The sequence below is a fragment of the Neovison vison genome, chromosome 4 (genome assembly GCF_020171115.1).
Source record: "Neovison vison isolate M4711 chromosome 4, ASM_NN_V1, whole genome shotgun sequence".
NCBI lineage: Eukaryota > Metazoa > Chordata > Mammalia > Carnivora > Mustelidae > Neogale > Neogale vison.
Window position 1 is genome coordinate 150,308,987 of NC_058094.1, and position 27,467 is coordinate 150,336,453.

Here is a 27,467-nt window from a genome sequence, read left to right on the forward strand (position 1 = left end):
TATACCAAATCTGAGCCAAATGTATGTTAACATCAAAGAGTAAAAAAAAAAAAATTCTCCATAAATACTGGTTATTAGTAGAGTGTATAGAAGGGGAAAATGTTTTTCAAATTACTGCCTCTAAGTGATAGATTTATATCTATATATCATATGTGCATTATTCTCATTATTCTTTTTTATTTTTTGTCTAAATAATAAAGTTCCTTTGGGGGAAGGGGTTAAGACCTACCATCATAAAAATGGGGATCCTTCACACCCTTCAGCACATAATATTGTTACTGCTTTTAAATCACTTCAGTTGTGGAAATATAATTGAAAATATACTGGATATACAAAGACCAAAGAATAGTATTGCAAATTTTAAAAAAAATCTTAAGCATGATTTAGAAAGATAGAAATTTTCAACTGTGACAAAATCATAGACTGTTTAGCTAATCATAAATAACTTTATTAAGAAGAATTTAATAGACATGTTTATAAAGACCTGTGATAGATTCATAATAATGGGAAAAATGCCTATACTACATTTATAATTTTAAAAAAGCCACTGAGAAATAATGCAGGGTGATCAGGAGCTACATTTGATTAGCTAATATTTACACCATGATGGATTTTATATGGACCTTCCAAAGTAGAATTAAAATTGACACCATTTATTGTAATCACTTAGTATGGTTTTGTTTTCAATTTCAGTGGTTCTTAATTATCATTGACTGGAATATTTAAATGACTCAATATTAAATGTATGTGTTTATGCACCCACTTCTGTATGCCCTAAAATATCACGAACATTAAATTCCCGTGGCTGAGGAAAAGAAGGTAGTAAACCTAGATTCCAATGTATTTCTCTCCAGCATGGGTTAAAGTATCTTCAGAATTATCTTCAAAGTTAAACAGTATCTTGAAGATGCTTATAAATTACAACTACGTAATATAGGAAGGTTGTGCCACTTTTTACTTCTAGATAAATATATATTCATTCCACCTGTGAAGCACTAATGGAAAGTGAAATAAGTTGGAGGAGATATGTAGGAAAATATTTTATATCTTGGCATAAAGATTAGGATAAAATGGTTTATCTATGGAATTTTATCCGTTCTGCACAACTCCCTGATGAATAAACACTTCCCTTTTTTTTTTTCCCCCAGTGTTCCAGCATTCATTGTTTATGCACCACACCCAGTGCTCCATGCAATACGTGCCCCCTCCTTAATACCCACCACCAGGCTCATTTCTGAAGCCTGTCCCGTGGAGTTTTACTTAACTGATTTTCATTCACAGTTTTATAAGCCTGTCCAAAGTAAAAAGAAAAGCTCTCTGGGAGATGAAAAGGAGAGATAATTACCGGAAAAAAAGGGTGTCGGAACAGGTGGCCTGAGCACAGAGGAATATTACTTACACTTATCAGGTTCACACCCGTCTGGGGCAATCTCCTCACTACCTTCCCGCCTTAATGACAATCCCAAGTGGGATATGTGAACTCAGGCAGGGCGATAATGGCGGTCTCTGAGGTGTGAATACTTGTTAGTTAAAAATTCGATAGAAATATGGGATAGCTGAATTGGGAAGAGAAAAATGAGACTTGCTTTCACACTTTCATATACTATAAACTGTGGTCTTGTCATCCATTAATGTTATAACGTTCTTTTATATGTAGTCCTGTGTAGTGAGTTTAATACTAACTACTTATTTTAATACTAACTATTAATTTTACAGAATTGCATAAGTCACTATAAACACATTATATACATACCTTTGGCTGAAGATTTGGGTGTAATAAAACATAACCATTAGGATCGATTGCAAAATAATAGCCATTGGGGCACAGCTGGGGAAAAAACAAACAAACAAAACTTTCAAGATGTCTGAATCACAATCAGAAATCACATTCTTTAAAAGAAAAAAAAATCTTTAATACATTTTAAAGCATGAGGAAAGATAAAATGGTATCTTTATGTTTTAAGATGCTTTTTAACATTAGCTCTTTCACAAAGTTAACTGCACATGATTTTTGAGAATTACTTAAACACTTTATAGACAAGCTAAATTAGCACAAAGCTCTAAAATGAAAAAGATACCCCAAAAGTAAATTTTATCTTACTGTAAAACGTGGTGTTAGTCGTTTAATATCTTCCAAAGACACATCAACTCCCATCACACCAAGAATCAGCTGGTTCTATTAATGAAAGAGCAAAAAGGAAGTGTATTTTATACTCAAAACACATATATTTCTACACAATTGTTACATACACTCATCCTTTGCTTGACGAGTTGTATTCCATACTAGCTAAAACATAATAAGGGTGAGACAATTTTTGGTATCAATCTACAATGATTCTCACCCACAACTTTATGATTATCATTTAACTTTAAAAAATAACATCTTGATAAGTGCAGCTAAAATAGAAAAGATAGGAAATTTTTCTTTGATGCCTCTGCTTGTACTCATTATTTCTATTATTTATTTTAATCACTCTGTACAGTCAGTTGTAGTTGTATATGAGAGAGTACTTTGTGACTGGTATACTATCATTAAAAAAATCACAAAAATGTCCAGCCTGAAGATATTAGGAAACATGAAATGAGAAAACAATGGATTTTTTTTGGGGGGGGGGAGCTGTCCCTATCCTGAAAAGTATGTGACCTCATTGTAATAAAACAGCAGAAACCCTCAAGACCCTGTTTCTCAGTGCCGGTAACTTCTAAATATGAAACAATGGGCATCAAAACTTTAGTTCCAAGTCAACAGGGCTAGGTGGCAAACTGCTATCATAATCTTCCCAGGGACGTTAAAGGTGAAAATGGTGTTAAAATTTAGAATCAGGAATTTTTGTTTTAAATAAAATTATGTAAATTACAAAATAAAATGTTACAAAGAAAATTATAAAATCCACTCAACAGTTATTATGAGAACACTGTGAATTTTGTATAGGTACACAGAGAGGAAGTTTTGTCAACAATCATATTCTTTTGCCAGGGACCAATCCTACTCTAAGCAAAAGTTCCTAATTAAAGCAATTCCTTACACAGTCCATCTGAGAGTTAGACAATTACTCTTCTATAGATTAAGTGATTTAGATCCCACAGATATTTAATAATAATGGTTTCCCAAAGAGGAATAACTAGTGTTTTTGATGGCCACAGTATTAAAAGAGAAAGAGTTCAACTGAAATTTATAATAACAAAGAATAGTAAGTGCAGATTTCATTATGCCATAAACTGGAAATAAATTTCCCTCTAATCTGGAATGTTAAGCAAACCATAAAATCAATATTTAGTATTAAAAAAAAATCTTAATTTTTCCTGCAATCCTAAATTCTCTCTGATGCAAACTAAGAAACAGGAATGCAACCCTACTTCAAAATCAAAGGAGTATTTGAAAAATAAGGAATTTAGCAAGTACAAGATATAGATTTTTCAGAACCTTAAGTTGGTAGCATCTTATTGCACTAATATTACCAGTGCTCCAGAAATCAACACTGTTAAGAAATTTATTGAGTATTTTTCTTGAATCTTAAAAAGTAGAAAAAAATGGAGAATTATCCATTTTAAATCAGACACTTATGTGATGATTAAAAAATACTAGTTGAATGGGAGTTGGAGGAGGAATGATTCAATAAATATACCTCTATACACTGGCTGCAAACACCACCATGGTTTTTGTTCTTGGCATTTTTAATTCTGAGCTACAAGGATATCTCAGACACATTAAAAAAAAAGAGGGGGGGATACCATAGTATTGCCCATTTATCATGTAATTACTCCCAGAGTCTGAACTTGTGCTCTCATCAGTTCATACTTAAATAGAGTTAAGTTGAATCCTGGCTCTGGGGAAACAGAGAACTTGACCTGCATTTCCTTTTTCCCAGGTGGTTATCACATAGGCAGCTGTTCCCTCTTACTTCTGGTCTCACAAGACAGTTACTTTGTATGTATTTCCTTATAGAAATATCTTATCCACACTCAGCTTCAACGTCACTGTTTATCATTTATTATTATTAATTTTATCAATTAACTTTTAACCTTTAAGTTTGTCTTATTTTCAACTTGGCCTGTTATGTTGAAGACCGGAAGAGTTCCAGTAATGACAAGTCCTAGTTCCTAAAAATAGATTCAGAAAGAAAAGGCAAATTAGAATTACAATTTAGACTTTGTCATTCTGCATTAGTCTCTGGTATCTGACTCTGGATTTTATGGTTACATTATAAAGAGACACAAAGAATTATTAAAGGATTTTGAAAGCTTTTTTAAAAAACTTCTATTTTTATTTTCTTTAAAAAGTCAATGAAAAAGTCTGGGAAATAATCAGAATCGATTAGGTAGCTATTGAAGCATGCAACATCTAAAATAATAGCCCAAGGGAGCATTGCAAATAACTTAAAAAAAAAAAAAATCAAAGACACTAAATATTTCAGTCACCCTGCCCTTCCACCCTTCTGTTCACAGTGACAGTTTACCTAACATCATGGGATTCCATGAACAGGGTGATAATAAAATACTGTTTCATAGGATTTATTTGCCTTCCTTTTGCTAGCTTCATTCTTAATTTTTTCATGCCCTAAGCCAAAGGCTTCATGCTACATCACAGATGTACAGCAGGATAAACAGAAGAAACGCACTATCAATACTGCGTTTCTGCAACAGTCTAGGTAAATACTACACTGTTCTAAAGATGAAATAATGCTTCTAAATACCCTCCAAAACGAATAGTACTTTTGGACAAAGTAAAATAATGTAGCTAACTGTAAGCATCAAATCCAACAGTCTGGTCATGAAGCAAAATAAACATGAACAAAAATAATGACCTAGTGTTAATCAGAATGTACATAATTTCAGATATTAAATGAATCCAAGGAGAGTAGTGGAAATTAACCGATTTTCAGGTCAGAGTTTTTTTCTTTCATTACTGCTATCTATAGCAGTTACATATAGTTTTGCCATTATTTCATGTCAAAACTATATTTTCAAAAGAGCCACGCTTTAAAATGATTTAAAAATTACCGCTTAAAATTTCAAATTTGCTAGGCTGAGAAAATGTTAATAATCTTCTTGTGAATAATAACCCTAGATCCACATCTCATGACCCTTGTTCTAATTCCATAAACAGCACAGCTTCGTGGAGAAAATGTCTTGGGCAATAGTTCATAATTATGTGGGAAGCCCAAAAACAATGGGAACCGAATTAATGAAGGACAATCACACAGAGGCTTTTAGTAGAACAAGATACCAAATTGTTTGGGACAAACACAATTAAGAAAACAGCTACAAAAAAAAAAAAAAAAAGAAAACAGCTACACATAATTGGTGCACGATGATACGCACAGTGGCTCTCAATTGAGTTGTAAGCCAGAATATTCAACAATGAAAACAGCCTTATTAGTTAAATATACAAATTCACATCACAATGAAAAATTTCCACCTCAATAAAGTCAGATTATAGATAATTCATACAACTTGTTTCCAAAACATTATTCTGTAAATACTCCTTTTGGAGAAATTATTATTTCAGTTACAACGTATATGCACAGCTTTTAAAATGCTAGAATGATATACGATAAAGTATATATGGAGACAAACAGGAGTTTGTACAGAGGATGGTAATTTGCTTCTAAAAATGGTAATATCTGCCCTAAAATAAGATACTAGACTTCTAACAAAGGAGACAACATCACTGATGAACTCATTGGTGCCCAATTTCTATTTTGTCTCTCATTTACTAAGAGGTCAAAAAAATTGTACTCTATTCCTAGACGCTGTGCCAGTCTCTAGAGGACAAAAAAGAGAAATAAAGATTTCTGCTCTCCAGGAATTTATGTGATATTTTTATTTTCTTGATTCCAACTCTTTCCACCTTTCCTTTTGTCCAAAGAACCTCATTTTACCTCCCCAATAAAATGAACCGTCCACAATACTGTCCCAGTCTTGTTTCTGTTCTTACCTCCAAGTGACCGAGGTAACATTTTTCCAACATACCCAGCACTTGCCGATCATACCGTACCCTTTTTGTGTGGATTCACTGCTCCCTGCCAACTGCAGAAACCTCACCTGAACTCTAAAATTCAGCTAACCTATCACCAACTGTTTAAGCTCACCCTACACCATCCCCAAATATACAGCTTTTTTTTCTTCTGAAATGCCAGAGTTCTTCTCATTGTTCTCATTATATTTATTACATTTTTGCCTTGGTATAGGTCTTGGAATATTTACTTTTTTTTTTTTTTTAACGTAACTGGCATGCACCGAGCAGCATATACTGTGAATCTTCGATGTGCAGAGATTATAGACATGTAATTAGAAATACAAGACACTCAATTTTCATTCTCAAGTTAGTAAAAGAATGCTCTATGTGTCCACTGGCTGGTCAATTCCTGTGACTCTTATTTTTTTTTCTCGTTTTACATTTAGTTTCAGCTTATTGAACAGCACATTTAGAACCAAAATCTCTCCCTAACGTCCATTTGCGCTATCAGTAAGAAGCTTACCAACAATGCAGACTGCTGGTTAATGAACTTCTGGTCATAGGAAATCCTACAGGGCATAATTATTGACTCATCCTATCATACCCTGTCCTGTGATGGATTCGGAAAAATGAAACATTTTGACCATAGCCTAGATGACCATGTGACCTTAAATAAATATGTGATGTCAAGAAGGAACACTGGAACACTGGATGGTAATTTTAGCTAGGACTTGAGGTAAGCAAGCTTCACTTTATCTTCCTTAGCATGCAAAGCTGCTGTTAATAGCGCCTATTTTTCTTCCAACTTCCTGTATATGTTTATTTTACAAGAACCAAATGATAAGTAATTCTAAATGGATTGCATTTTGCCCTTTGGGGTCATCACTGCATTCAGAGAAGTAGTATCAGCATATAATTGTACTCCAAGTAGGAGAAAGGGTTACTGAATTAGCATTTACTTTTCAGGGCTCAGTATTTTGGTTCTCCCTGATATATTACATTAATCAAATCATCAATAAAGTCCTCTCTTCAAGATTAAGCATATGAATAAATCTTAAGTATAATATTTACTATTTATAACTTTAATACTAGGAAAAGTAAAACTTACATTAAACAAGTTTTCTGAACTTAAGCTCTAATGCTGAATGATTCTTTGTTGTATGCATATGCATGGAGTGAGGGGACTGTCCTGTGTATTGGACAACGTTTACTATAAGCACATAATCCCTGGCCTCTATCGATGAGATGCCAGAGGCAAGCCCTCCCTATCCTAGTCACAATAAGAGAAGACAGCCATAGATACATGCAAATGACCTGTGCATGGCAAAATTACCCCCAACTGAGAACCGCTGCTTTGAAATACCATAGCATACTTACATTAAAACTTCCATTATACAATGGAAAACTTAACATTTTTGTTATATCACACCACGTTTGATCATTTCAATGGCTTATTTCCATAAAAATCTGGGGTTGAATTTGAAAGCAGAGATTATATACAAAGAGGTTATTAGGTTTGTGATGACTTCAGAGTAGGCTAAGATTCTCTGCCTATTTACTTCTGAGCTTTGTTGGGTCTGGCTTGAGTTGTGGAGGCTGTACATGCATCTGCTAGCTGAAGTCTACTTTAAAAACCTTTCCTCCAATTTTTATTCAAAGTCTGCAGTAGCAGGTATACATTCACATGACTTTAGCATACTATTTTTTTTAAAGATTTTATTCATTTATTTTATATATAGAGAGAGACAGTGAGAAAGGGAACACAAGCAGGGGGAGTGGGAGAGGGAGAAACAGGCTTCCTGCTGAGTGGAGAGCCTGATTCGGGACTTGATCCTCGGACCCTGGGATCATGACCTGAGCTGAAGGCAGACGCTTAACAACTGTGCCACACAGGCATCCCAGTACATTCTATTTTTTTAACATAAAAATTCAAAATGTTATTGAAAGGGCCACAAATTCAAGGTTTGAGGTTCGAGGGGCACCTGGGTGGCTCAGTGGATTAAAGCCTCTGCCTTCAACTCAGGTCATGATCTCAGGGTCATGGGATCGAGCCCTGCATCGGGCTCTCCACTCAGCAGGGAGCCTGCTTCCCCCTCTCTCTGCCTGCCTCTCTGCCTACTTGTGATCTCCCTGTCAAATAAATAAAAAATCTTTAAAAAAAAAAAAAGATTGGAGGTTTGAAATCCCACATTCATAACAGATCACCTAAAAAATAAAGTAACACTTTACATTTGTGATTAGACAAGTCTGTTTTTATGTGTATTACCTAAATTCTAGCAAAAAAAGGTTGTAATAGAAGAACTTTTGGAAACAATAAACGTCACCTAGAAGGCAGCAGAAATGGCTACATGCTTTTGTTAGGATGGTCTGTGGCTGAACAGCCAGTGTCTTACCAGTGCATCCAGGTATACATTTGTCCATTGGACTTGCTTAGCCTTGTCTCCTGCTAACACCATTGGTCTACCCAGAACATCCAAATATTCCTATTAGGAAAAAAGAAAGAAAAGGTTAAGAGGTTGAAAACCGGAAATGCTATACTAAAAACAAAACCAAAATAACTCTACAGAAGAAAATTACCTAGAAGTAAAAATAAATATGGACTCAAAGAGAGTAAATATGTAACCATTTAATTCCTATTTTGGACAGACCATAACTGGTATCTCTACATACTTTGAATCAACAATATTTAGCTCATGTTGTTTATACAATATATCTACCCCAGTTTTTTTCTAATCACAAAACATTCTTTTTCTGAGGTACAGCCAATGATAAGTGAAATACGTTCCTTGTGAATTGCTTTATGTTAATCTAAACTATTTAAGTCTCTGTGATTTACTGGATGGAATCACGCAAATGTGAAATAATAAAGCAGCCACATACTTGCTTTCATATCACAGATTGTTTGGCTGAAATTCAAAGCTACATTTAAACATATCAAAAAATAAATGAAATACTTGTGCCAAGTAAGACATCAGACTCAAGTGCAGCTGCTGTTTCATTTCAACATAAAACACAGTCGGTATTCAGTTCCACAGATGCCATGTTATTTATGTTCAATTTTGACTTAGTCTATTTTGTGGATCCTCAGTTACATTTAAAGTTGAGTAATGATTTTAAATTGTTATTTATGAATGCTTGAAAATAATATACATTTAAATTAATTTGCTTCACTCTACAAGGTTATTTAAGAGGCATATTTTAAACTGAATGGTTAAATGTGTGATGGGGATAAGGAGGGCACTTGTTGGGATGAGAACGGGGTGTTACATGTAAATGATGAATCACTACATTCTACTCCTGAAACCAGTATTACACTTTATGTTAACTAACTAGGATTTAAATAAAAATTTGAAAAAAAATTCAATAATTAAAAATAAAATAAAATAAATGGTTACAGAAAAACATCATCTCCTTGTTGAAAGTTTATTTTAAACAGGTAAATAGATCTACAGCGGTTATTTGAGAAGTTATCTGAATTCTGGTTAGAATTCATATAGCTTGTCCAGATTAAGTATTGCTTAACTTTCTTTGTGGGACCTGTACCTTGAAGAAACTAATTTAAGTCATATGAAATAGAACCAAGTTCAAGTTAAATGAAACAAGACCGTTAGTAAATTTTCATTTTATTTATTTTCGGTGATGTTTTTAACATCTTAGAAGAACAGCATACATAGTTTTTTACCTGAGTTTTCAATATGTGAAAACACTTGGAACTTTAATGAAATAGCAATCAATACATCACCATGACACTCATCATTTTGTTACAAATACAATACTATGGATCATTTCTTCACTTTCACCTATTTTCTCCAATTGAGCATATTTAAAGCAGCAAAGAAACATCTTTTTCTTTGAAAACATAATTTAAACAAAATTTTAATAACCATACCTGAGTATTGATTCTTATTGCTCCAATGGAAGGAATTTCATAATAATAACCTGAAACATACACATACATATTTTCATATATCTAAATATCACATTACCATACATGGCCACGAAACTATTTTAGGTCTTTGGAGGAAAAAAAAGAGCTTTTTTTTTTCCACTTCTAATTGAGCAAACACTAACATACCAATACCACCAATAAATGTAGAAAAGTTTGGATTAATGTATATCCCTAACAAATGCATAGCTTTGTGAGAAATTACACTATGTTTCTTATAAACTGAATCAGATATATGTGGTTTTTCTACTTCACAGTAGGGAACCTGGCATTATTTAAAATACTCTATGCTGGAGAAATTCTTAGACACATGATAATGGGTATCTGACAATTACATTTATATGAAATATTTGCCTAAATATGATTTCATAATAAATTGAGGTTCCCTTTATTGCTATGTGATCAGTTTTTCCAATAACATTTTCAGGTTTTTTCTGTGTACATAGGAAACAGGGGCTCACTACACAAAACGAGAATTACCTAGGAATGTGTAAGACATTTAAAAGAAAATTCAACCACTCAGGAAAAAAAGGAACTTACAGGTCATACTTTCTTACATGTAAGTTTTATGTAATTCAGATATTCTTTCATTCCTAATTTTTCAGGTAAGATTCTATTTGATGAGTAGCATTAAGTATCTTTAAATAAAGCATAGAATGATATCAATATATGATATCAGATATCATATGATCAAATGTCTGAATTTTTATATACTGTAATAGTAATAATTTCCAAGTGTTCTGTGTGTGGGTTTTCTCAGCAGAAAACACATTTAACAACTTGGTGCACCTGGGTGGCACAGTCAGTTAAGTGTCTGACTCTTGGCTTTGGCTCAGGACCTGAGACGGAGCCTGTGTCAGCAATGTGGGGGCTGCTTAAAAGACTCTCTCTCCCCCTTCCCTCTGCCACTCACCACCCACGCCCCCCACTGCCCTGCTCTCTCTCTCCCAAATAATCTAAAAAAAACCCAAAACCAAAAAAACAACATTCAACATCTTACACTTGTCTCTATTCCCGTAAACATTAGCTACAACTGGATCTTAGAATACGTAGAACAACAACTACCAATTTAGTTTTAGTATTAAAATGCGGTTGAGAAAGCAGATCTGTTACCTTTATTTTCACAGGCCATCCACTGAATAGGTCCTCTGTCATAATTATGCTGACCAACTGAAAATGTGAACACACGCACCTGGTGAATTGGAACACAGGGATCCGTTAGGCTGCATGCAATTTAACTGATGGCAACACAAAAAAGCCAAAGCAAAAAACAAATGAAAGCATGCTTTTCAGCAGATAAATGTGACAAGAAAAATCAAGGCAGTCAATCTTTCAGGAAGTCACCAGAGAGAGACCCCATAACCTACTCTCAATAGGAACGTCAGTCACTCAGTTTAAGATAGTACTTGGGTGCCTGGTACCCGGTCCCGATCCTAAGGTTGCATTCAAAAGAAATGGCATCTTTTACGCCCACCCGACTTCGCCTGTCTCACCTGGTTAAAACATATTATCTGCATACCTAGTCACTGCAAAAAATAATCAGTAGAAATAATAATTCCTATTTCATAAATATATGACTATAACAAAGTAGGTAGGAGGGAGGTTATCATGCTTTTAGTTGTTTAAGGCAATTATCTTAGTGATAGTTTCACTAGTTTCACACCATGAAAATATTTAGTATGTACATACATGATTATGGTGTCCTATTACTTTCTATAAAAGAGGACTCACATATATAAATACGCTCCTAGAATTTTGAAAAACAACAAAAATGTCCACTGCTTCTAATGTGCTATAAGATATGCAAATATTTTTAAAAACTCAGTTGAGATCGTTTTTAAATTATAGTAACATAAATGTTTATCAGAAGCCATTATATTTAATTATGAAAAGACTATAATTTCATAATAATTTAAGAATATAGAGGATAAATTCAATGTCAACAAATTTTTAACAAAATGGCTATTTAGGATATATTGATTTTTACCAATTTAGTAATCTAAGTAAAGCAGCATTTTAAGTTAAACATTTTAGCCTTTTCTAAAGATAAACATGCAGAAAATCACTTTTCCATGAATTCACATTCTGGTTTGAACTATGTTAACAGCTTTTCCCTAATTCATGTCGATTGACTGTTTGAACTGACATTTTCTAATTGTTTCGCCTGTTTCATCTTTGCACATGACCGCAGAGCACAAATCTCAAAAGAGATTTCACATCTGTTTTCTGTTCCTCCACTGGTCTTGGCCACACAGAGATCACTTCATAACAATCCCTGTCCCAAAACGTACACTGGAGATGGTGCTGTTTCACTGGTAAAGTTTTCTGCAAGCCACCCTTCACTCGTCCTGGCTTCTGGCTTGCCTCAGTCATTTGCAGGACACATCTGAATTTGAATCATCTCAACTTAGAAGGACAAGTGATCCATTCTACATTAACAGAAGTCGCTGACACCTATCTTAACCCTCAACCCGTATTCCTTAAATGTACCAATTTCATTTTCTTAAATTCTAAAAATTTATTTTGGGGGCTGTCTATACAGCTCATATTTCAAGGGTAGTGTTGCCTCTGACATAGCTGAACTTACTCCTAAACGGAAGTACTTCTGTAAACAGGTATGTCACGCAGCTGATAATTCAATTTCATTGCTATACCTTAAACAATTGTCACAAGAATTAAGGGCAGGGAAAAAACCCAGATGCCCCAGAAAGCATGGGGGAAATCTTCATAGTGAAGATTTGCAAGTGTGCCTCAAATTTTCAACTTAAAGCACTGGTTTGTCTTAATGTCTCTCTTGCCACAACAGTGTTCTGGTAAAATATTTTTCCACAAAAGACTTTTCAGTGAAGAGAAATAAATAAGACTAAATGAATTATTCTATCGATGTCCCTGGGAGGCAAGCATTTCTACTAACATAGGGGTTCCACTTAAACACATACCATGTGATTTTGACTGATGCTAGTCATCAAACAGTCCAAATAAACACAACTCAGTAAAAATACATACTAGTAAAAAAGCAAAACAGAAACTTCCCTCAAACAACAAAAATACTCGTTGCTTTGTTTGACTCCAAAAGTTGTGGCTAACCCTGAGATTTGCAGACATGAAGATCTTAGAAGTTGTCCAAATTAAGAATTCAGAATCAGACCTGGGTATAGAGGTGTAACATTTTAAAGCACACCAAACAGTGTGTGCGTGCCTCTCCCTGTGTGTCACTTTGCCACACAGATCTTCAGCTCTGTGAATAAAAGATTATCTGAATCATTCCCATATTATAATTTCATAATCTGTACCTCTTAATTTTTATTTGCCTTAGTGTAGATGTTGTTAGACACTATTTTTCTGAAATTTCCCTCCCCATGGTGACTAAGATCCTAAGAATTTTAAATTCTACCTTTTTATAATTTTTGCAACTGCCTTATCATTACAGTATTTCCAACATCTTTCTAATATACCCAAGATGCTTATATTTCTCTTGGTAGATACACACATGTGCATGTGTACATGCACGCACACACACAGACACAAACACATGCACTGTGTATATTTTAATGATTTTATAGGCTGCCCCAAATTTTCTGATATTATTAATATATACTTGGTTGAGAAAAAGTTTAATACAGAGCACCCTAGCTTTTAAATTCTTTGTGAAACAGTGAAAAAGCCAACATAAAAACTATTCCAATCCCAACTACCATACTCATGCTGCATTTCATTTCTCGCCTTACATATTTTACCTAATTATGTACTAAGAATTTTAACTTCATTGATTTCAGGCACATTTGCAATATACAATGTTATAATGCATGTTCACAATAAACTGGTGAAATTTACAAGGTCATGTTTACACTCTTAACTTTCTGTTCCGAATTTTAAATCGGTTCATTCTTCCTAGTCTGTGCTCTATGACTGCCACCCTGTGGCATAGCGAGCGAACTATCTCTGAAATTCCAAATGACAAATCCATAGAGATGATTGCTACCCTCATTCCTCTGATGTTTTCCACTTCTTTAAATTTACTGTTTTCGTTTAGCTGTAATTTGGGAGAAAGAGGAAAAAAATAAAGTAATTCCTTGAAATAGACACAAGGCAAAAATTAAGGTAAAGGATGTATATTTTTAGAGTTCTTTTCTTTTTAATAAAAAAATAGGATATACAAAAACAAATAAAATGACACATAAAAAACTCAAAATCCCTAATGTGTAGTCACACAAGCTAAATTTTTTAAAAAAATATTTACTTATTTTAAAGAGAGAGAGAGAACGGTTGTTCGCAAGTAGGGGAGCAGCAGGTAGACGGAGGGGGAGAAGCAGACTCCCCGCTGAGCAGGGAGCCCAATGCAGAACTCCATCCCAGGACAACCTGAGCCAAAGGCAGATGCCTAACCTTCCGAGCCACCCAGGAGCCCCTAAATATTTCATCTAAAGTCTCAATTAAGCAAATTACTTACTCTGAACCATGCCTTCATCAAAGCAGTCAACTTTTGTGGAGGGAAAATTTCTTTATGCATGTGCAGTAGTGCATTTGCAATCCCAATACAGGATTCACATAACAAATGAATGCCAGAAACTTTGTAAATAAAATATTTCTAGAAAATGTGTTAAATATTCCTTCACTAATCTGGAGGATTTTTTAGTTAATTTAAGCTCATGTTTTTAAAAAATGGCCTCTTCAGGATCATATATGAGACATACACAGTTTTAGACGGACTTAAAAATATTTTTCATCATGCTAGAAATTGGGTCTTTAGTAGAAACTTTTAATTTACAGCAAAGTTGGTTATTTAAAATAGATTATTAATTTGTTTCTTACAATATACCACCATTTTATAACTTTATCCTACAATTCTGGACTTCTGCTAATCTGTTTTGTTTTGTTCTGTTTGTTGAAGACTAAAATAGTTGTCTTCAATTAAGATTTTTCCAAAGCCACAGGGTCAACCTATTTTAAAAAGCCATAGGAATTTGTTTCCCAGCAGAACCCAGTTACTGGAAACTGTCACCTCAACAATTATCAGTTACCCAGAGTTCAAGTTTAATTTACAATAGGCAAATCTCCAAGGAATAATGGAAATGAGACTATAAAGAAAAGAAGCCAATAAACCTAAAATAAAAACTTCAGCTATCGAAACATGTTAGAAAAATGATGTCAAAAATGGGTTTTATTAATTTACTGTGTGTACTAAAATTTTTGGCCTTCAGCCTATAAAAATACTAGATTGGATTGAATATTTTAGGAGAAAATTCTACAGCAGTTACCATAATTCACAAGAGTAACAGAATCCGGAGCATTAGAATAACCCACATCCCTAGTTTCCTAGTATTATGAAATAAATAAAAGTGTCCACGTTCACCTTTCACACTAAGTTTACTTTATAAAGCCCAATGATCTGAAAGGTATTTGCAGTCTGAAAAGTTTTGATGGCTTAGTTTAATCTGTCTTAACCTCTTAACGCTGCAAGAAGCATGTCCCTTAGTGGAACAGTCCTGCTGTCTGACTACAAGGAAGGCTCCTGGGTGGGCAAATGATGATTGGCACAGCCCCACAAGGCTGCCCGGGAGACAGAGACAGATGACAAACTAGGCGCATTCCACGTGAGCTTAGAAAATCTGGTCTGGAGATCATTTAAATTCTTGACTCTGCCACTTAGTATCTGTATGGCTTTTAACAAGCTATTTAACTTCCCAAGTTTGGGTTTTCTTAATTCCAAAATGGGGATGATGATGATGATGGTGGTGGTGGTGGTTGTGGTGGTCATAAAAATATTTTTATCATATGATCATCCCCATTGTAAATGAAATGATACATATAAAGCTTTTATGTTACATGGAAAATTAAAAGTTCAATCACTATTAACCGTGGTAATGAGGATGAGGAGGAAGAGGACTACAAATTCTACCGTCAAATTATCAGATTTCCACGGGGTTACATTTTCCATGAGTGAGACACTAGCCTACTATGCCTCAAAAAGAACTCAAAATAACTCGAAATGACACCTTTCTAAGAAGCACAAATTTGGCTTGCTTTATTACATTTAGTGATGAACTATAGAAAAGGGGCCAATATAGTCTAAATTCCATTGTGTCCATGAGATACATTTACATGAAATTTCCTAGGGTCTGACAAAGGCAAGAATTTAATCAAGGACTATTGAATTTGTACAGGCAAATAACACCAAATTACTTTATAAAGGAAAATCAAATGCAGTAGTCACATAGGTTTTGCATACGTGATCTTATTAAAAAGAACTGAGCGGCTCTTTCTCTCCAGTGTCCTACGGTTTGGGTGGATAACAACATTGATACATGCCTTGGAATTATGTCAGTTTTTAAAACTTATTAACACCAATTAATATATAATTAACTCACAGTGTCATATAATCTGACACTGTGAGTTCACCCTCACAGTATCAGATCATAAGTAAGTAATTTCTAGTTCTCCTTCCCTCTGCATACGTTTATAGCTCCTGATTAAGGAGGAATAAGCTATGGGCACACTGTATTTCCAAGCAATTTGTAGCTCTGCCAAGACTATCATCAGCCAGGAGGTCAGAAAAGAAGCAATATATGGATTTATTTCAGATATTCTTGGGTAATGCCAAATACTTCACTGGCACGAGTAATGAGAGCAGTTGTGAAAAACTACATGTTGGACGGATTAGAGTAAACGGAAAGATGCCATCAATGCAACCATTTCTTATATAAATGTAAACCCTCCTTCCTTATATGATGATATATACAAGAACAGAACATCAATTCTACTCCACATTCCAAGCAGAAGGAAATATTGTTTTAAATGATTATCTTTTAAAAGAAGAACAGAGCTATTACATTTTTCTTAAGTTTATGCATTTCTTGTAGTTGGCCCCCTCAGGAGCTTCTTTACTGCGTATTTACCGATACATCTAACCCATCAGTCAGTATTTAACAACAACGGGCAGCAAGCACTGCCCTAGCCCCAAAGGATTCGAAGGTCCCTTTACAGATCGACATAACACCCACTTCATAGAGCTTCAAGCCCATCTCATCATCTGATAACGTGAGCGTGAGTCACTAGAACTGTCACCAGTAAGCGTAACACGCCGACATAATCCCAAGTGTATCTGTGTTACGCACCCACACGTAACACGTGACAAACATGTTTGGTTCTTTACGACCATGTATACAAACTGACGTGACCATCGCATTTTGCTTTTCTTTTTAAAGTCGTTTTGTGTTACCAGAACAAATTCCTTCATGGAGGGAAGTTCAAGGCTAGTGAACAATTAAAATAACTGAAAAGGGGAATCTGGGAGAACGAAAGAGGACAGACGGTGCTGGGAGTCTGGGGGAAAGGGAGTGCCCACAAAGACTGAGCAGAAAAGATGTCTGCCGAGGTCTGTGGGAAGCGGAATTCTTCAACGGAGGAGCAAGCAGCCTCAGAGAATGCAGAGCAGCGGGCTTTTTCTGGTCTAACTATTGAACCCAAACAAAGGGCAATCCAATCCTGATTCCAGGTGACAGGATTCTACCTAGAGATTAATTCAGGTGCATCTACTGTACATTTTCTGTATGTCTTCTGTATGTCTTCTATATACTTTGCAGTTCCCTAACTTCATTTTTCATTAGACTTTAGATAATAAGGATTCTGTAAAATGTGTGGTAGTACTCTCACTGAAACCTGAAGAGAATGTGTCTGATAAGATTTTCCTTAGTTCAGGGAATGAACTGTCAACATTAATTTTATATTAAGAGAAACAAATGTAAATAAATCTGTCAGAGAGGAAGACACACACACACACACACATACACACACACACACACCATGCCTGTTAAATGGATAATCTCTCTATTGGCAGGGCCAATGTTACTGGCAATTACTCTTTTCAACTCTATAGTAACTTGGCATAAATAACATCCTTGATTTTTATGAACAAAGGTACATTTTCTTTTTTTTCCTCCCTTTTTTAAGTTTTTATTTATTTATTTGATAGAGATCACAAGTAGGCATAGAGGCAGGCAGAGAGAGAGTGAGGGAAGCAGGCTCCCCACTGAGCAGAGAGCCTGATGTGGAGCTCAATTCCAGGACCCCAAGATCATGACCTGAGCGGAAGGCAGAGGCTTTAACCCACTGAGCCACCCAGGCGCCCCATAGGTACATTTTCCATTCTAAAGCTGGAAAACTTTTGGTAACTGTTGAACGTGGCAAAATACTTAAAAGCAAACTTTTTTAGAGCAGTGCATTTGTTAAATGGTATTACATATTTTACAAATCTGAACGCCACATATATTCAAACATTGCTTCCAAAGGTTTCATTCTTGCCTGGGAGGATCCAGGCAGGGACAGGAGAGAAGGCAACAAATTACTTTCCTTACCACCTTTTGAAAAATTAATTGACTATGTTCACTGTTACTATATAAAACATAGGCATATTCCATTATTTTTAACTTGCTTTAGATATTTGTTGGCTACAGATTATTTCTTTCTACCATGGATCTGACAGAAAAATAGGAAAGACATCCCTAATCACTTTCTAAATAATTTTTAAAAAGTAATACTGCATCTCTTGTCAGCCTCTTACAATTTTATCTATGCATTCTTTATTTTGAAATCAGTCTGTCATAGTTCCCGTTTGCTCCTCTTATTCAATTTACTCATTATTTTGAAACTTTGGTTTTATAAATTCTTGATGCTTTTGCATTTCTTGATTACTTCTGAGAATTAAGCTAAGAATCCAAGGACGGTTTTCTACCGGACTAGACGATCTGCAGTGTGTATGGCTAACTGATCTTTCTGCTATTCTACAGAAAATCAAGTATTTTTAATTTCGCTGGGCCTGGGAATTATCTTTCAACTCTGTGTCTGGTTTCACTTTCCTTTACTCATTTGTTTGGACTTTATGATAGAGTTCATTTTAGTTTTGGCACCATTTTTAAGGAAGTGTCATACACATGGGTGAACCCTAAGGAACAGCATTGCTGCAGGTAAAGATTATAAAGTGAACGCATTTTAATATGGAACAGCTGTTTGAGGAGATTAACACGGACTCCGTTTTAAAGCTGTACCTATCTATAATCAGGTAGATTAATTCCCAAGAGTAATGCATTTTGAAAGAACCCAAACATTTTGTCCTAATTCTCTAACCTTTTGGCCTCATTAAATTGTGCTGTTTATCTGCAGCCTCATTCATCAGCTCTCTGGATGGACGTACCTCGGCACACCTACCTGGGCTGCTCTGAGTGATTTCTAATGTCATCGGGATGACAAATGAATGTAAATGAAGCATTTAGCAGCAAGGCTGATGCCAAGCAAGAGGCTTGGGGGAAAAGGCAGAATTCAAAGAGCAACTTCCAGATTTTTCTTTTAAAACTCATCCAACTTTCGTTATGACTTGGTAATTTTGCTACTTTGAGAGTCACAAGTGAACTTTGTTGTTGAAGAATAGGTTTTAACATAAAGCTCTAATCACATGCAGAACTTTTCAGAGTCTTGAAAGTTTTTATTTTATTCAACCTATCAGATTTTTACATGCCGGCCATTTGAAAGATAAGGTGGCTGGTGAAAATCTGAGTTGATCAAGTTGTTATGTAACAAATATTAATTTTCCAAGTAGGGGACTGGTCTGTCATACATGGTTCTAGATAGTTTCACTGTAAACATCTTTGCGGCAAGCAATTTCACTCCAAACATCTGACTTCATAAGTGTAGACTTTAAGACAATTTTGCTATAGAAGATAAAATCACAAAAAATTAAATAGCATCATTTATTTACAAAGATTTTAAAAGACTTTTCTTGTGAGATACAAAATACTTGAATACATTCAAAATGTACATTGCAGATTCAGAGCAATACTGCAAAACTCACTGCTTTTATTCTGTGGGTTATACCTAAGCACTGGTCTTTAAAGTCTTTCAGTCTTATGTTAATATTTTTCTGTGATTTTTTTGGCTAGTTCATTTGTCTCATCCTTCGGCATCATGCCTTTTTTTTTTTTCTTTTTTTGCTAAGATCTCTTCCTTCACGTTGTGACAGGTAACAATCTCCAAACACTAGGATGCCTAACTGTCACTAAGCTTTGTTTTTTTGTGTGTGTTTTTTTTTTTGTTTTGTTTTTTGGTATTGTGAAAGCATTCTCCACAGTTGTTTTTTCCTTGCATACTGGTACATGTCCAGTGCTAGACATTCTAAAGTTCTATAAGAAATGTGTATACACCAGTTTGAGGGCTAACATCTCTGCCATACAGAAATGGGAGTACATTCCATAAATGCAGCATGCACAATAGAGAAAAGAAATCAAACTATCAAACCAGTTTGAGAAACCAAATTGTCAAACTGATCTGTCAATTTTTAAATTTTAATTTAATTTAATTTTTTATTTTTTTTATTTTCTTTTACAGCAAAATTGCCTTATGGCCATTTAGTTATAAGTTGAAAATGTTTGCAATGAAAATGCTTGTGGCAAAGATGTCTACAGGAAAAATGCTTATGGCAAAACTACTGAATATTCTGTGTCATACACAACCTTATGTGACAAAGATCATTAATTATCAGTATCTGTGGGCTTCAATCTTATCAAAAGGTGTGGGACGGTGGAATTCTGAATATGGAGAAGTTAGAAAGGGGTCTTCAAATTCATTCAAAACCATCTGAATTCATATTTGAAGACAGTGAAAAAATTTCTTTTATACACACACACACATATATATGTGTAAAATTATATACATATAAGAAACTTATATACATAGTAAGAAATTTTTATATAAGACATTTTTTCACGGTCTTCAATTATATTCAGAGAGCATACATGCTATCTTCAGTATGTACATATACCTACACACTATATGTACATATAGGCCTTTCACATAAACAATTAACTATGTAAATGGTATCTTGACAAAATACAGATCTGCTCAAAGGTCTGATTTAAAAGTTGTCATCTGCTATCCTCTATCTTCACTGTTAGTGCATATAGAACTTGAAAATACCAAGAGATGAAATTTTTGCTTAACAGTTTTCCCACATTAGGAAATATGGTAAGCAAAACAGTATGAGCAAAACAGTAGAGAGCAAAAGAAATGGGGGACAGCAATGTTCCCATCAATAGAATTCCTGTTTGCTTAAATCAGAAATCTATGATCTGTATCTCTTTGTCCCTCCTTTTTCAAGGATCTCTATCAGTTATCATTTCTCGATTTTGCATCTATAAGCTTTCCCCGCGTGGTTATCCCTTTACTAATCCATAACATAGACTAATGAATTAGCTCTTCCATTCTTAAAAATACGTATGTGTGTATATACATCCATACCTGCATATCTAAGCAACCTGACCTAGAGTTGATGATCTTACTTTCCCCCCAATATTTCTTAGCAAATTTGCAAGGATTTTGGAGAAAATAAGTACTTTATATCCAGATTTCTATTTCCTCACCTCTCCCTTACTTCTCAACCACCTGTTGGCTTTTAATCTACACCTTTATATAAGAAACTGCATGCCAAAGTAACACACATGGTCTCTTATTTGTGGAGATACAATGGCCAGAGAGGACGCCTGTTTAAAACAGAGAGAAATGTGTGTGGCTCCACCTGTGCATGTAGGTCAGCATGCACGTGTGAGTGTGTGCTCATCACAGAACTTTCTACAGCCACTGAAAGTAGAATTAAAGAACCAATAAAGCATGTAATTCCAAGAACATCTTCATTATTATGTTAGGTAAAAATAGCATTCAAGGAGCGCCTGGGTGGCTCAGTGGGTTAAGCCGCTGCCTTCGGCTCAGGTCGTGATCTCAGGGTCCTGGGATCGAGTCCCGCATCGGGCTCTCTGCTCAGCAGGGAGCCTGCTTCCTCCTCTCTCTCTCTCTGCCTGCCTCTCTGCCTACTTGTGATCTCTCTCTGTCAAATAAATAAATAAATAAAATCTTTAAAAAAAAAAATAGCATTCAATTGCAGAAACTAAGTACAATTCATTTCCAAAGTTGCTTTGGCTTTAATAATGCTGTGTGGCCCTAAGTGTCCATAAAGCACAGGAATCACTACACGAGCAGACAAACAGCAGGATCGCTAAGACTAGATTCATCAGTTTTGCAGAAGTGAATGTGATAGGATTCATTTATTATGTGGTGTAGGATGTCACAAAATGCTTTGTTTAAAAACTTGAGTTTCTGTAAAAGGTGAAGGGGATGAGAAGCAGTGTTTCAAGACATTAATATGGGAGGGGAGAGCCTGGGACATCCTCCAAGGGGCAATCACTGCCCTGATTTTGAAAAATGGTATCTTAGATTAATGCACCCACATCTTCCCATGACCGTTAACTCTGATAATGTTTTTTTTAAAGATTTTACTTATTTATTTAACAGAGAGAGCACAAGTAGGCAGAGCAGCAGGCAGAGAGAAGGATTCCTGCTGAGCAGAGAGCCCGATGCTGGGCTCAATCCCAGGACCCTGAGATCATGACCTGAGCCGAAGGCAGAGACTTAACCCACAGAGCCACCCAGGCACCCCTCTGATAATTTCTTAGAAAGAATTATTCCTAACATCAAGTTATCATTTGTAAGTATTCATTCAATGGTTAAATTTATTAACTTTTTCAAAAGAAATGGTATCTCCATACAATTAAAATCAGCAGGTATTTAGGAAAAAACAAACAAACAAACAAACAAAAAAACGAAAACCCTCAACCAATGCAGTAAACTTATGTCATGACATAACCACAGCATATATAGTATTCAAAGAGCTCCGTGTTAAAAAGATTTGTGATTAATTTGAAGTTATATGTGTGTATATGGTTTTAATTCTTCAATCATATTCCAAACACATATAGGCTAAAAAGCATCTGAGTATTTCAAAGTGTTCCAAACATTTTCATCAATACTGTACCAAATTATTCACAGCACTGTGCCTGCAAAACTATCTAAATATATTAATTGACCTTTTTCCTCTCGCCTTTTAGTTTTTGAAATGCATATAAAACAGTCCACTAGAGTTCATAATGAACCACATCTTTCTAAATGGTGAAAAGTTCAATTAAAAGCAAAGTAAATTTGGCATTTTATTCAGAAGAGACTTCTGGATAAATATGTGATTTCTTCTGGTATTTGTTAAACACAAAAAAATAATTTATATCATTTTTTTTTAAAAAACGAAGCCTTAACATTGTAAAAAAACCAAGTTGAGAATCATTCTCTTATCACATGCAAAGAGTCAGTAAGAAAGATGAAATAAGCTGATGGTAGGATTGCTAGAGAAATAGTCACAGTTGATATTCTCCACAATATCAGCAGTTTTCACTACATGGAAGGACATTCAAAACAGGTCTCCCTACAATACTTTCCCCTGCAGTTAAACAATCAATGAGAAAAATACATTCCAACCTCAAAACACTTGTCTTCACATTCTTCATTGCATACCAAAATAGAACACTTTTTACACACCATACAATAATCTGTCTAAGATATTTTCTAGAAACTGTACAACTGAATGAAGGTCATCTCATTTAAAATAGTGTTGGGAGACCAGAAGGGGAAGGGGGAGCTGTCATCATCACCACCCCCTCATCAGCCACAGACCCCAAAAACAGAGGTACTTTGCATTTGCAACAGAAGAGCCTACTTAACTACTTCAGCAGGAGAGTTTCTCCTTGCCCAGCAACAAGCTCAGCCAATAACAAAATACCTCAACTCAGCCAATGAGAAACCATCACCACCCTGACCTCTGACTTTCTTCCAATGGGCTTTTGCTCAAAGCAGCTTTTCACTGACTCCACCCCCCCATAGCGTAGTGTTCCTTTTCTTTGATACGGGCACAGGCCTATGGCCTGCCACGGTTCACCGTCCTGTGATCAAATTTTTTTGCTATTCCTGAATAAACCCATTTTGCTGGTAAGAGAACTGGCTGTTTTACTTCTAAGGTAGACAAAAATAGAAAGGTTTTCAAATAAGGATATAGTTTTTGCTGTTATAAATTGATTTATTTGTAAATTAACAGAACAATGTCTGTTAAGATAATTTTTAGGCATCTGTAGGAAGTTTAAGTATTATTATAATCTTTAATAATTAAATAATCATAAATTTATCCTAGAAAAGCTCAAACTATTTCTATTTTTCTGTTCTCTTCTGGTTATTCTCTTCCAATAGTTTCTTATATAGAATTTATATATAAAACTCAAATAGGATTTTATAGGTTCAAATTATTTTATTAATAAATTAGATATACGGTCATTATGAATCACATAAAAACATAATTCTTAATCATTCTGTAATTTAGCCAATGGTTTATAATCTATGATCTGTATGATTTGATAATTGGCACACTAATATCCCTTCTTACTATCCCTGCCTGATGGTCTCTTTAAAAACCACCTACATTGACATCAAGATTAAAATACTATAAAAATGGGTTGGCTGGATAGCTTAGTTGCTTAGGTTAAGCATCTGCCTTTGGCTCAAATCATGATCCCAGGGTCCCGGGATCGAACCCTGTGTCAGGCTCCCTGCTCAGCAGAGGACACTGCTTCTCCCTCCCCCTCTGCCTACCACTCTGCCTATTCTCTCACTGTCCAAAAAATAAATAAATAGAATCTTAAAAAAATAAAATACTAGAAAATTGTACTCACTTTTTTGTCTTTGTTGTATTTGGCAAATATCTCCTGGGCTCTCTCTTCTCCTCCGTCCGTGAACAACATGATAATCTTATTGCAGTTGGCTCTGGAAACATTATACTGTAAAGAAAACAAAAGAATGTATATCATTCACAATAAAAGGTAAGGAATATAAAACAATACATAATGAACATGAATAAGCTGCAGGTAGTGGGTAACAGATCTGCTCAGTAAGGATATTCTAAAGAACCATTTCTGAGATCAGAACAGGCCCATCCCTCGAAGGCCTCCTCCCCTCCTCCCATCATCCTTCTTTTTTGTCTGTGATCAAATGTCACCTATAAGTGAGGACTTGACTGTTTTAAAGGGCCATGTCTCTCCCAGATTGTATTTTCCCTCATAGCATTTACATGCTTTTATGTACACAGTATCTATTTTGTTTGTTTATTGCTAGCTTCCCCTGATTAAATCTAAGTGCCATAAGGACATGAAGGTTTGTTTGTTTGTTTAAGTTTTTATTTATTTACTTGACAGACAGAGATCACAAGTAAGCAGAGAGGCAGTCAGAGAGAGAGAGGAGGAAGCAGGCTCCCCGTGGAGCAGAGAACCCGATGTGGGGCTTGATCCCAGGACCCTGGGATCATGACTTGAGCTGAAGGCAGAGGTTTAACCCACTGAGCCACGCAGGCTCTCCGAAGGTTTGTTTTTTGATCAAGAACCTAGCATAGAATAACTTCTCCATGGTTGATTAATAAATATATTTAAATTAATGGTTATTATGTCAATTTTATGCCCTTATAATTTGTACCAGAAACAGTGTGAGCAGAAAACGTGCATACCCTCCCACATTTATTTTCAACCCATTTGCAAACATTTCTGCTCCCTTTCATTCTTCTTCGTCCTACTTTATTCACTTTACCTTTCCAAAATTATAAACTCATAGTTGATCCCTAACACCCAACACTCTTACATCTTTGAAATGCCAATACCTAATCCCAGAATATCCTGCTATCTTCTCTCAATCCACACACATACTCTAACTCTAAAAGACTCAATTCCAGTGGCAAATTCTCTTGTAAACTTTAAGGTCTCCAAAGAGTCAGACATGGAGAACAATGGATTAGCACCAAGGGGCCACGAAAATGAACAACTAATTTAGAAAGGTGGACTTGGAAGTTCTGAAATTAGTCTCAAACTTCTACTGTGGTGGAATGTGTTCACAAAAACTGTTCAGAATAAAAGATTACACTAATTTATGAATGCTCAGCTTCTTTGGGAATGTCAAGGCTCAGTACTATTCACTGGAGGTATAATGCAAGTCAAATTTGTAATTTTAACTTCCTTTTCTTTTTTTTTTTAAATTTTTAAAAAGATTTTATTTATTTATTTATTTGACAGAGATCACAAGTAGGCAGAGAGGCAGGCGGTGGGGGGGAAGAAGGTTCCCCACTGAGCAGAGAGCCCGATGCGGGCCTCAATCCCAGGACCCTGAGATCATGACCTGAGCAGAAGACAGAGGTTTAACCCACTGAGCCACCCAGGCACCCCTAATTTTAACTTTCTAATAGCCACATTAATCAAAGTATGAAGAAATCTCTGAAATTAATTTTACTAACATATTTTATTTAACCCGGTCATCTAATATGTTGTTGATTCAACATGAAATCCATATCAAAATTATTGAGATAATATGCATTTTTTTCTTTCATAATAGCTCTTCAAATTCTGGTGTGTATTTTACATTTACAACACATTTTTCAATTCAGACAAGGCATAATTTTAAGACACAATAAGCCACATGGGATTGTGGTTACCATACTGGATAGCACCAGCCTCCTTAAGTAGTGTTTAGGCTTATTGAAAGACTATACCCCATCTTACTTTTCAAAGAAGATAAATCCCATTTCCCATTGTAAAAATTAGTCAAGACAACTCTAGTGATGAAAAGATCCTGTTTTATATAATCTCACCCCATTGATTAGGCCATTAGAACATTGGCAGTTAAAGCTGTTAACCAAGTATTGTGAAAACCCAAGTATTAAATATTACAATTTGTCACATTCAAGCATAGTTCTCATCTGTGTAGAAAGCCATCTGAAAATTTGACTATAAAAAAGTTACATACTTTATCATCAAAATACCTCTGTGAAACACATTGAAATCCCTTAACTAAAATTAATTTTTTTGATGATTTCTTTTTATCTGCCTACATAATATGTACCTAAAGGGCTGTTACAGAAAAGTGATTAAGAATTTTACAAAAGGACTTGGTTTCATTTTTGGAAGTAGTGGGGGCAACAGTATTAATGAACACAAGTACCAGTGTAAGTAAGCACATTGGCTCTTGCTGATCAGTCGTGTAATTAAAATAGTAAAATTTCCCGAGAGAGAGAGAGATGTTAGGACATACACAAAAGGGGGAAGAAAGAAATGTTTTGTTTTCAATACGATCTTTCCCAGGAGTAGCCTCCTTAGTAGATGCGTGATAGGCAAAGTCAGCAACTAGTCAGTGGATTTGCAGTTTTCTAAAGAATCACACAATCCTAACAATTATGTTATGGTTTGTAACAAATTGAGTCAAGGAAAGAACTTGGATATTTCAATAAAATGACTAGTAGAGTTGGTAATTTACTTTAATACGTGATTTCATAACAAATTGTGTTAAGTGTATCCCTGTGTTTCCCTGTATCACCGTGCAGACATGACACAGCACACCAGCTATCACTTATGGACTTCATAAAATTTTTTTTGAAAAATGCCTTTTGATTTGTAATATTTTATGAAGTGCCATCTGAGGACTAACACCAATCTCAGTTTAAGGTGTACTGTGGGATAAGTGATACGTGTAATCCTATTTGATACTTGCTTCAGGGATCTTAATGATAAACCTTACAAGGACAAACAAAAACCAGAGAATGACATTGTGTGACAAGAAGACTGCAAGTATTGGAAATAGGTAAGAAAGTCTGCTTCAACTTTGAATAAGACT

General features: G+C 35.1%; 1 protein-coding gene across 4 annotated transcripts in view; it reads right to left on the reverse strand.

Annotated features, from left to right (window-relative positions):
* Positions 1-27,467, reverse strand: part of CACNA2D1 (calcium voltage-gated channel auxiliary subunit alpha2delta 1) — a 512,561-nt gene that overhangs the window by 58,004 nt on the left and 427,090 nt on the right. For all 4 annotated transcript variants that reach the window (XM_044245916.1, XM_044245914.1, XM_044245915.1 and 1 more), the window contains exons 12-18: positions 24,494-24,598; positions 11,019-11,097; positions 9,849-9,898; positions 8,353-8,442; positions 4,024-4,101; positions 2,102-2,176; positions 1,754-1,828 (exon numbers count right to left, since the gene is read on the reverse strand). In XM_044245916.1, coding sequence (XP_044101851.1) covers positions 1,754-1,828; positions 2,102-2,176; positions 4,024-4,101; positions 8,353-8,442; positions 9,849-9,898; positions 11,019-11,097; positions 24,494-24,598 — 552 coding nt within the window. The remainder of the gene's footprint in view (positions 1-1,753; positions 1,829-2,101; positions 2,177-4,023; positions 4,102-8,352; positions 8,443-9,848; positions 9,899-11,018; positions 11,098-24,493; positions 24,599-27,467) is intronic.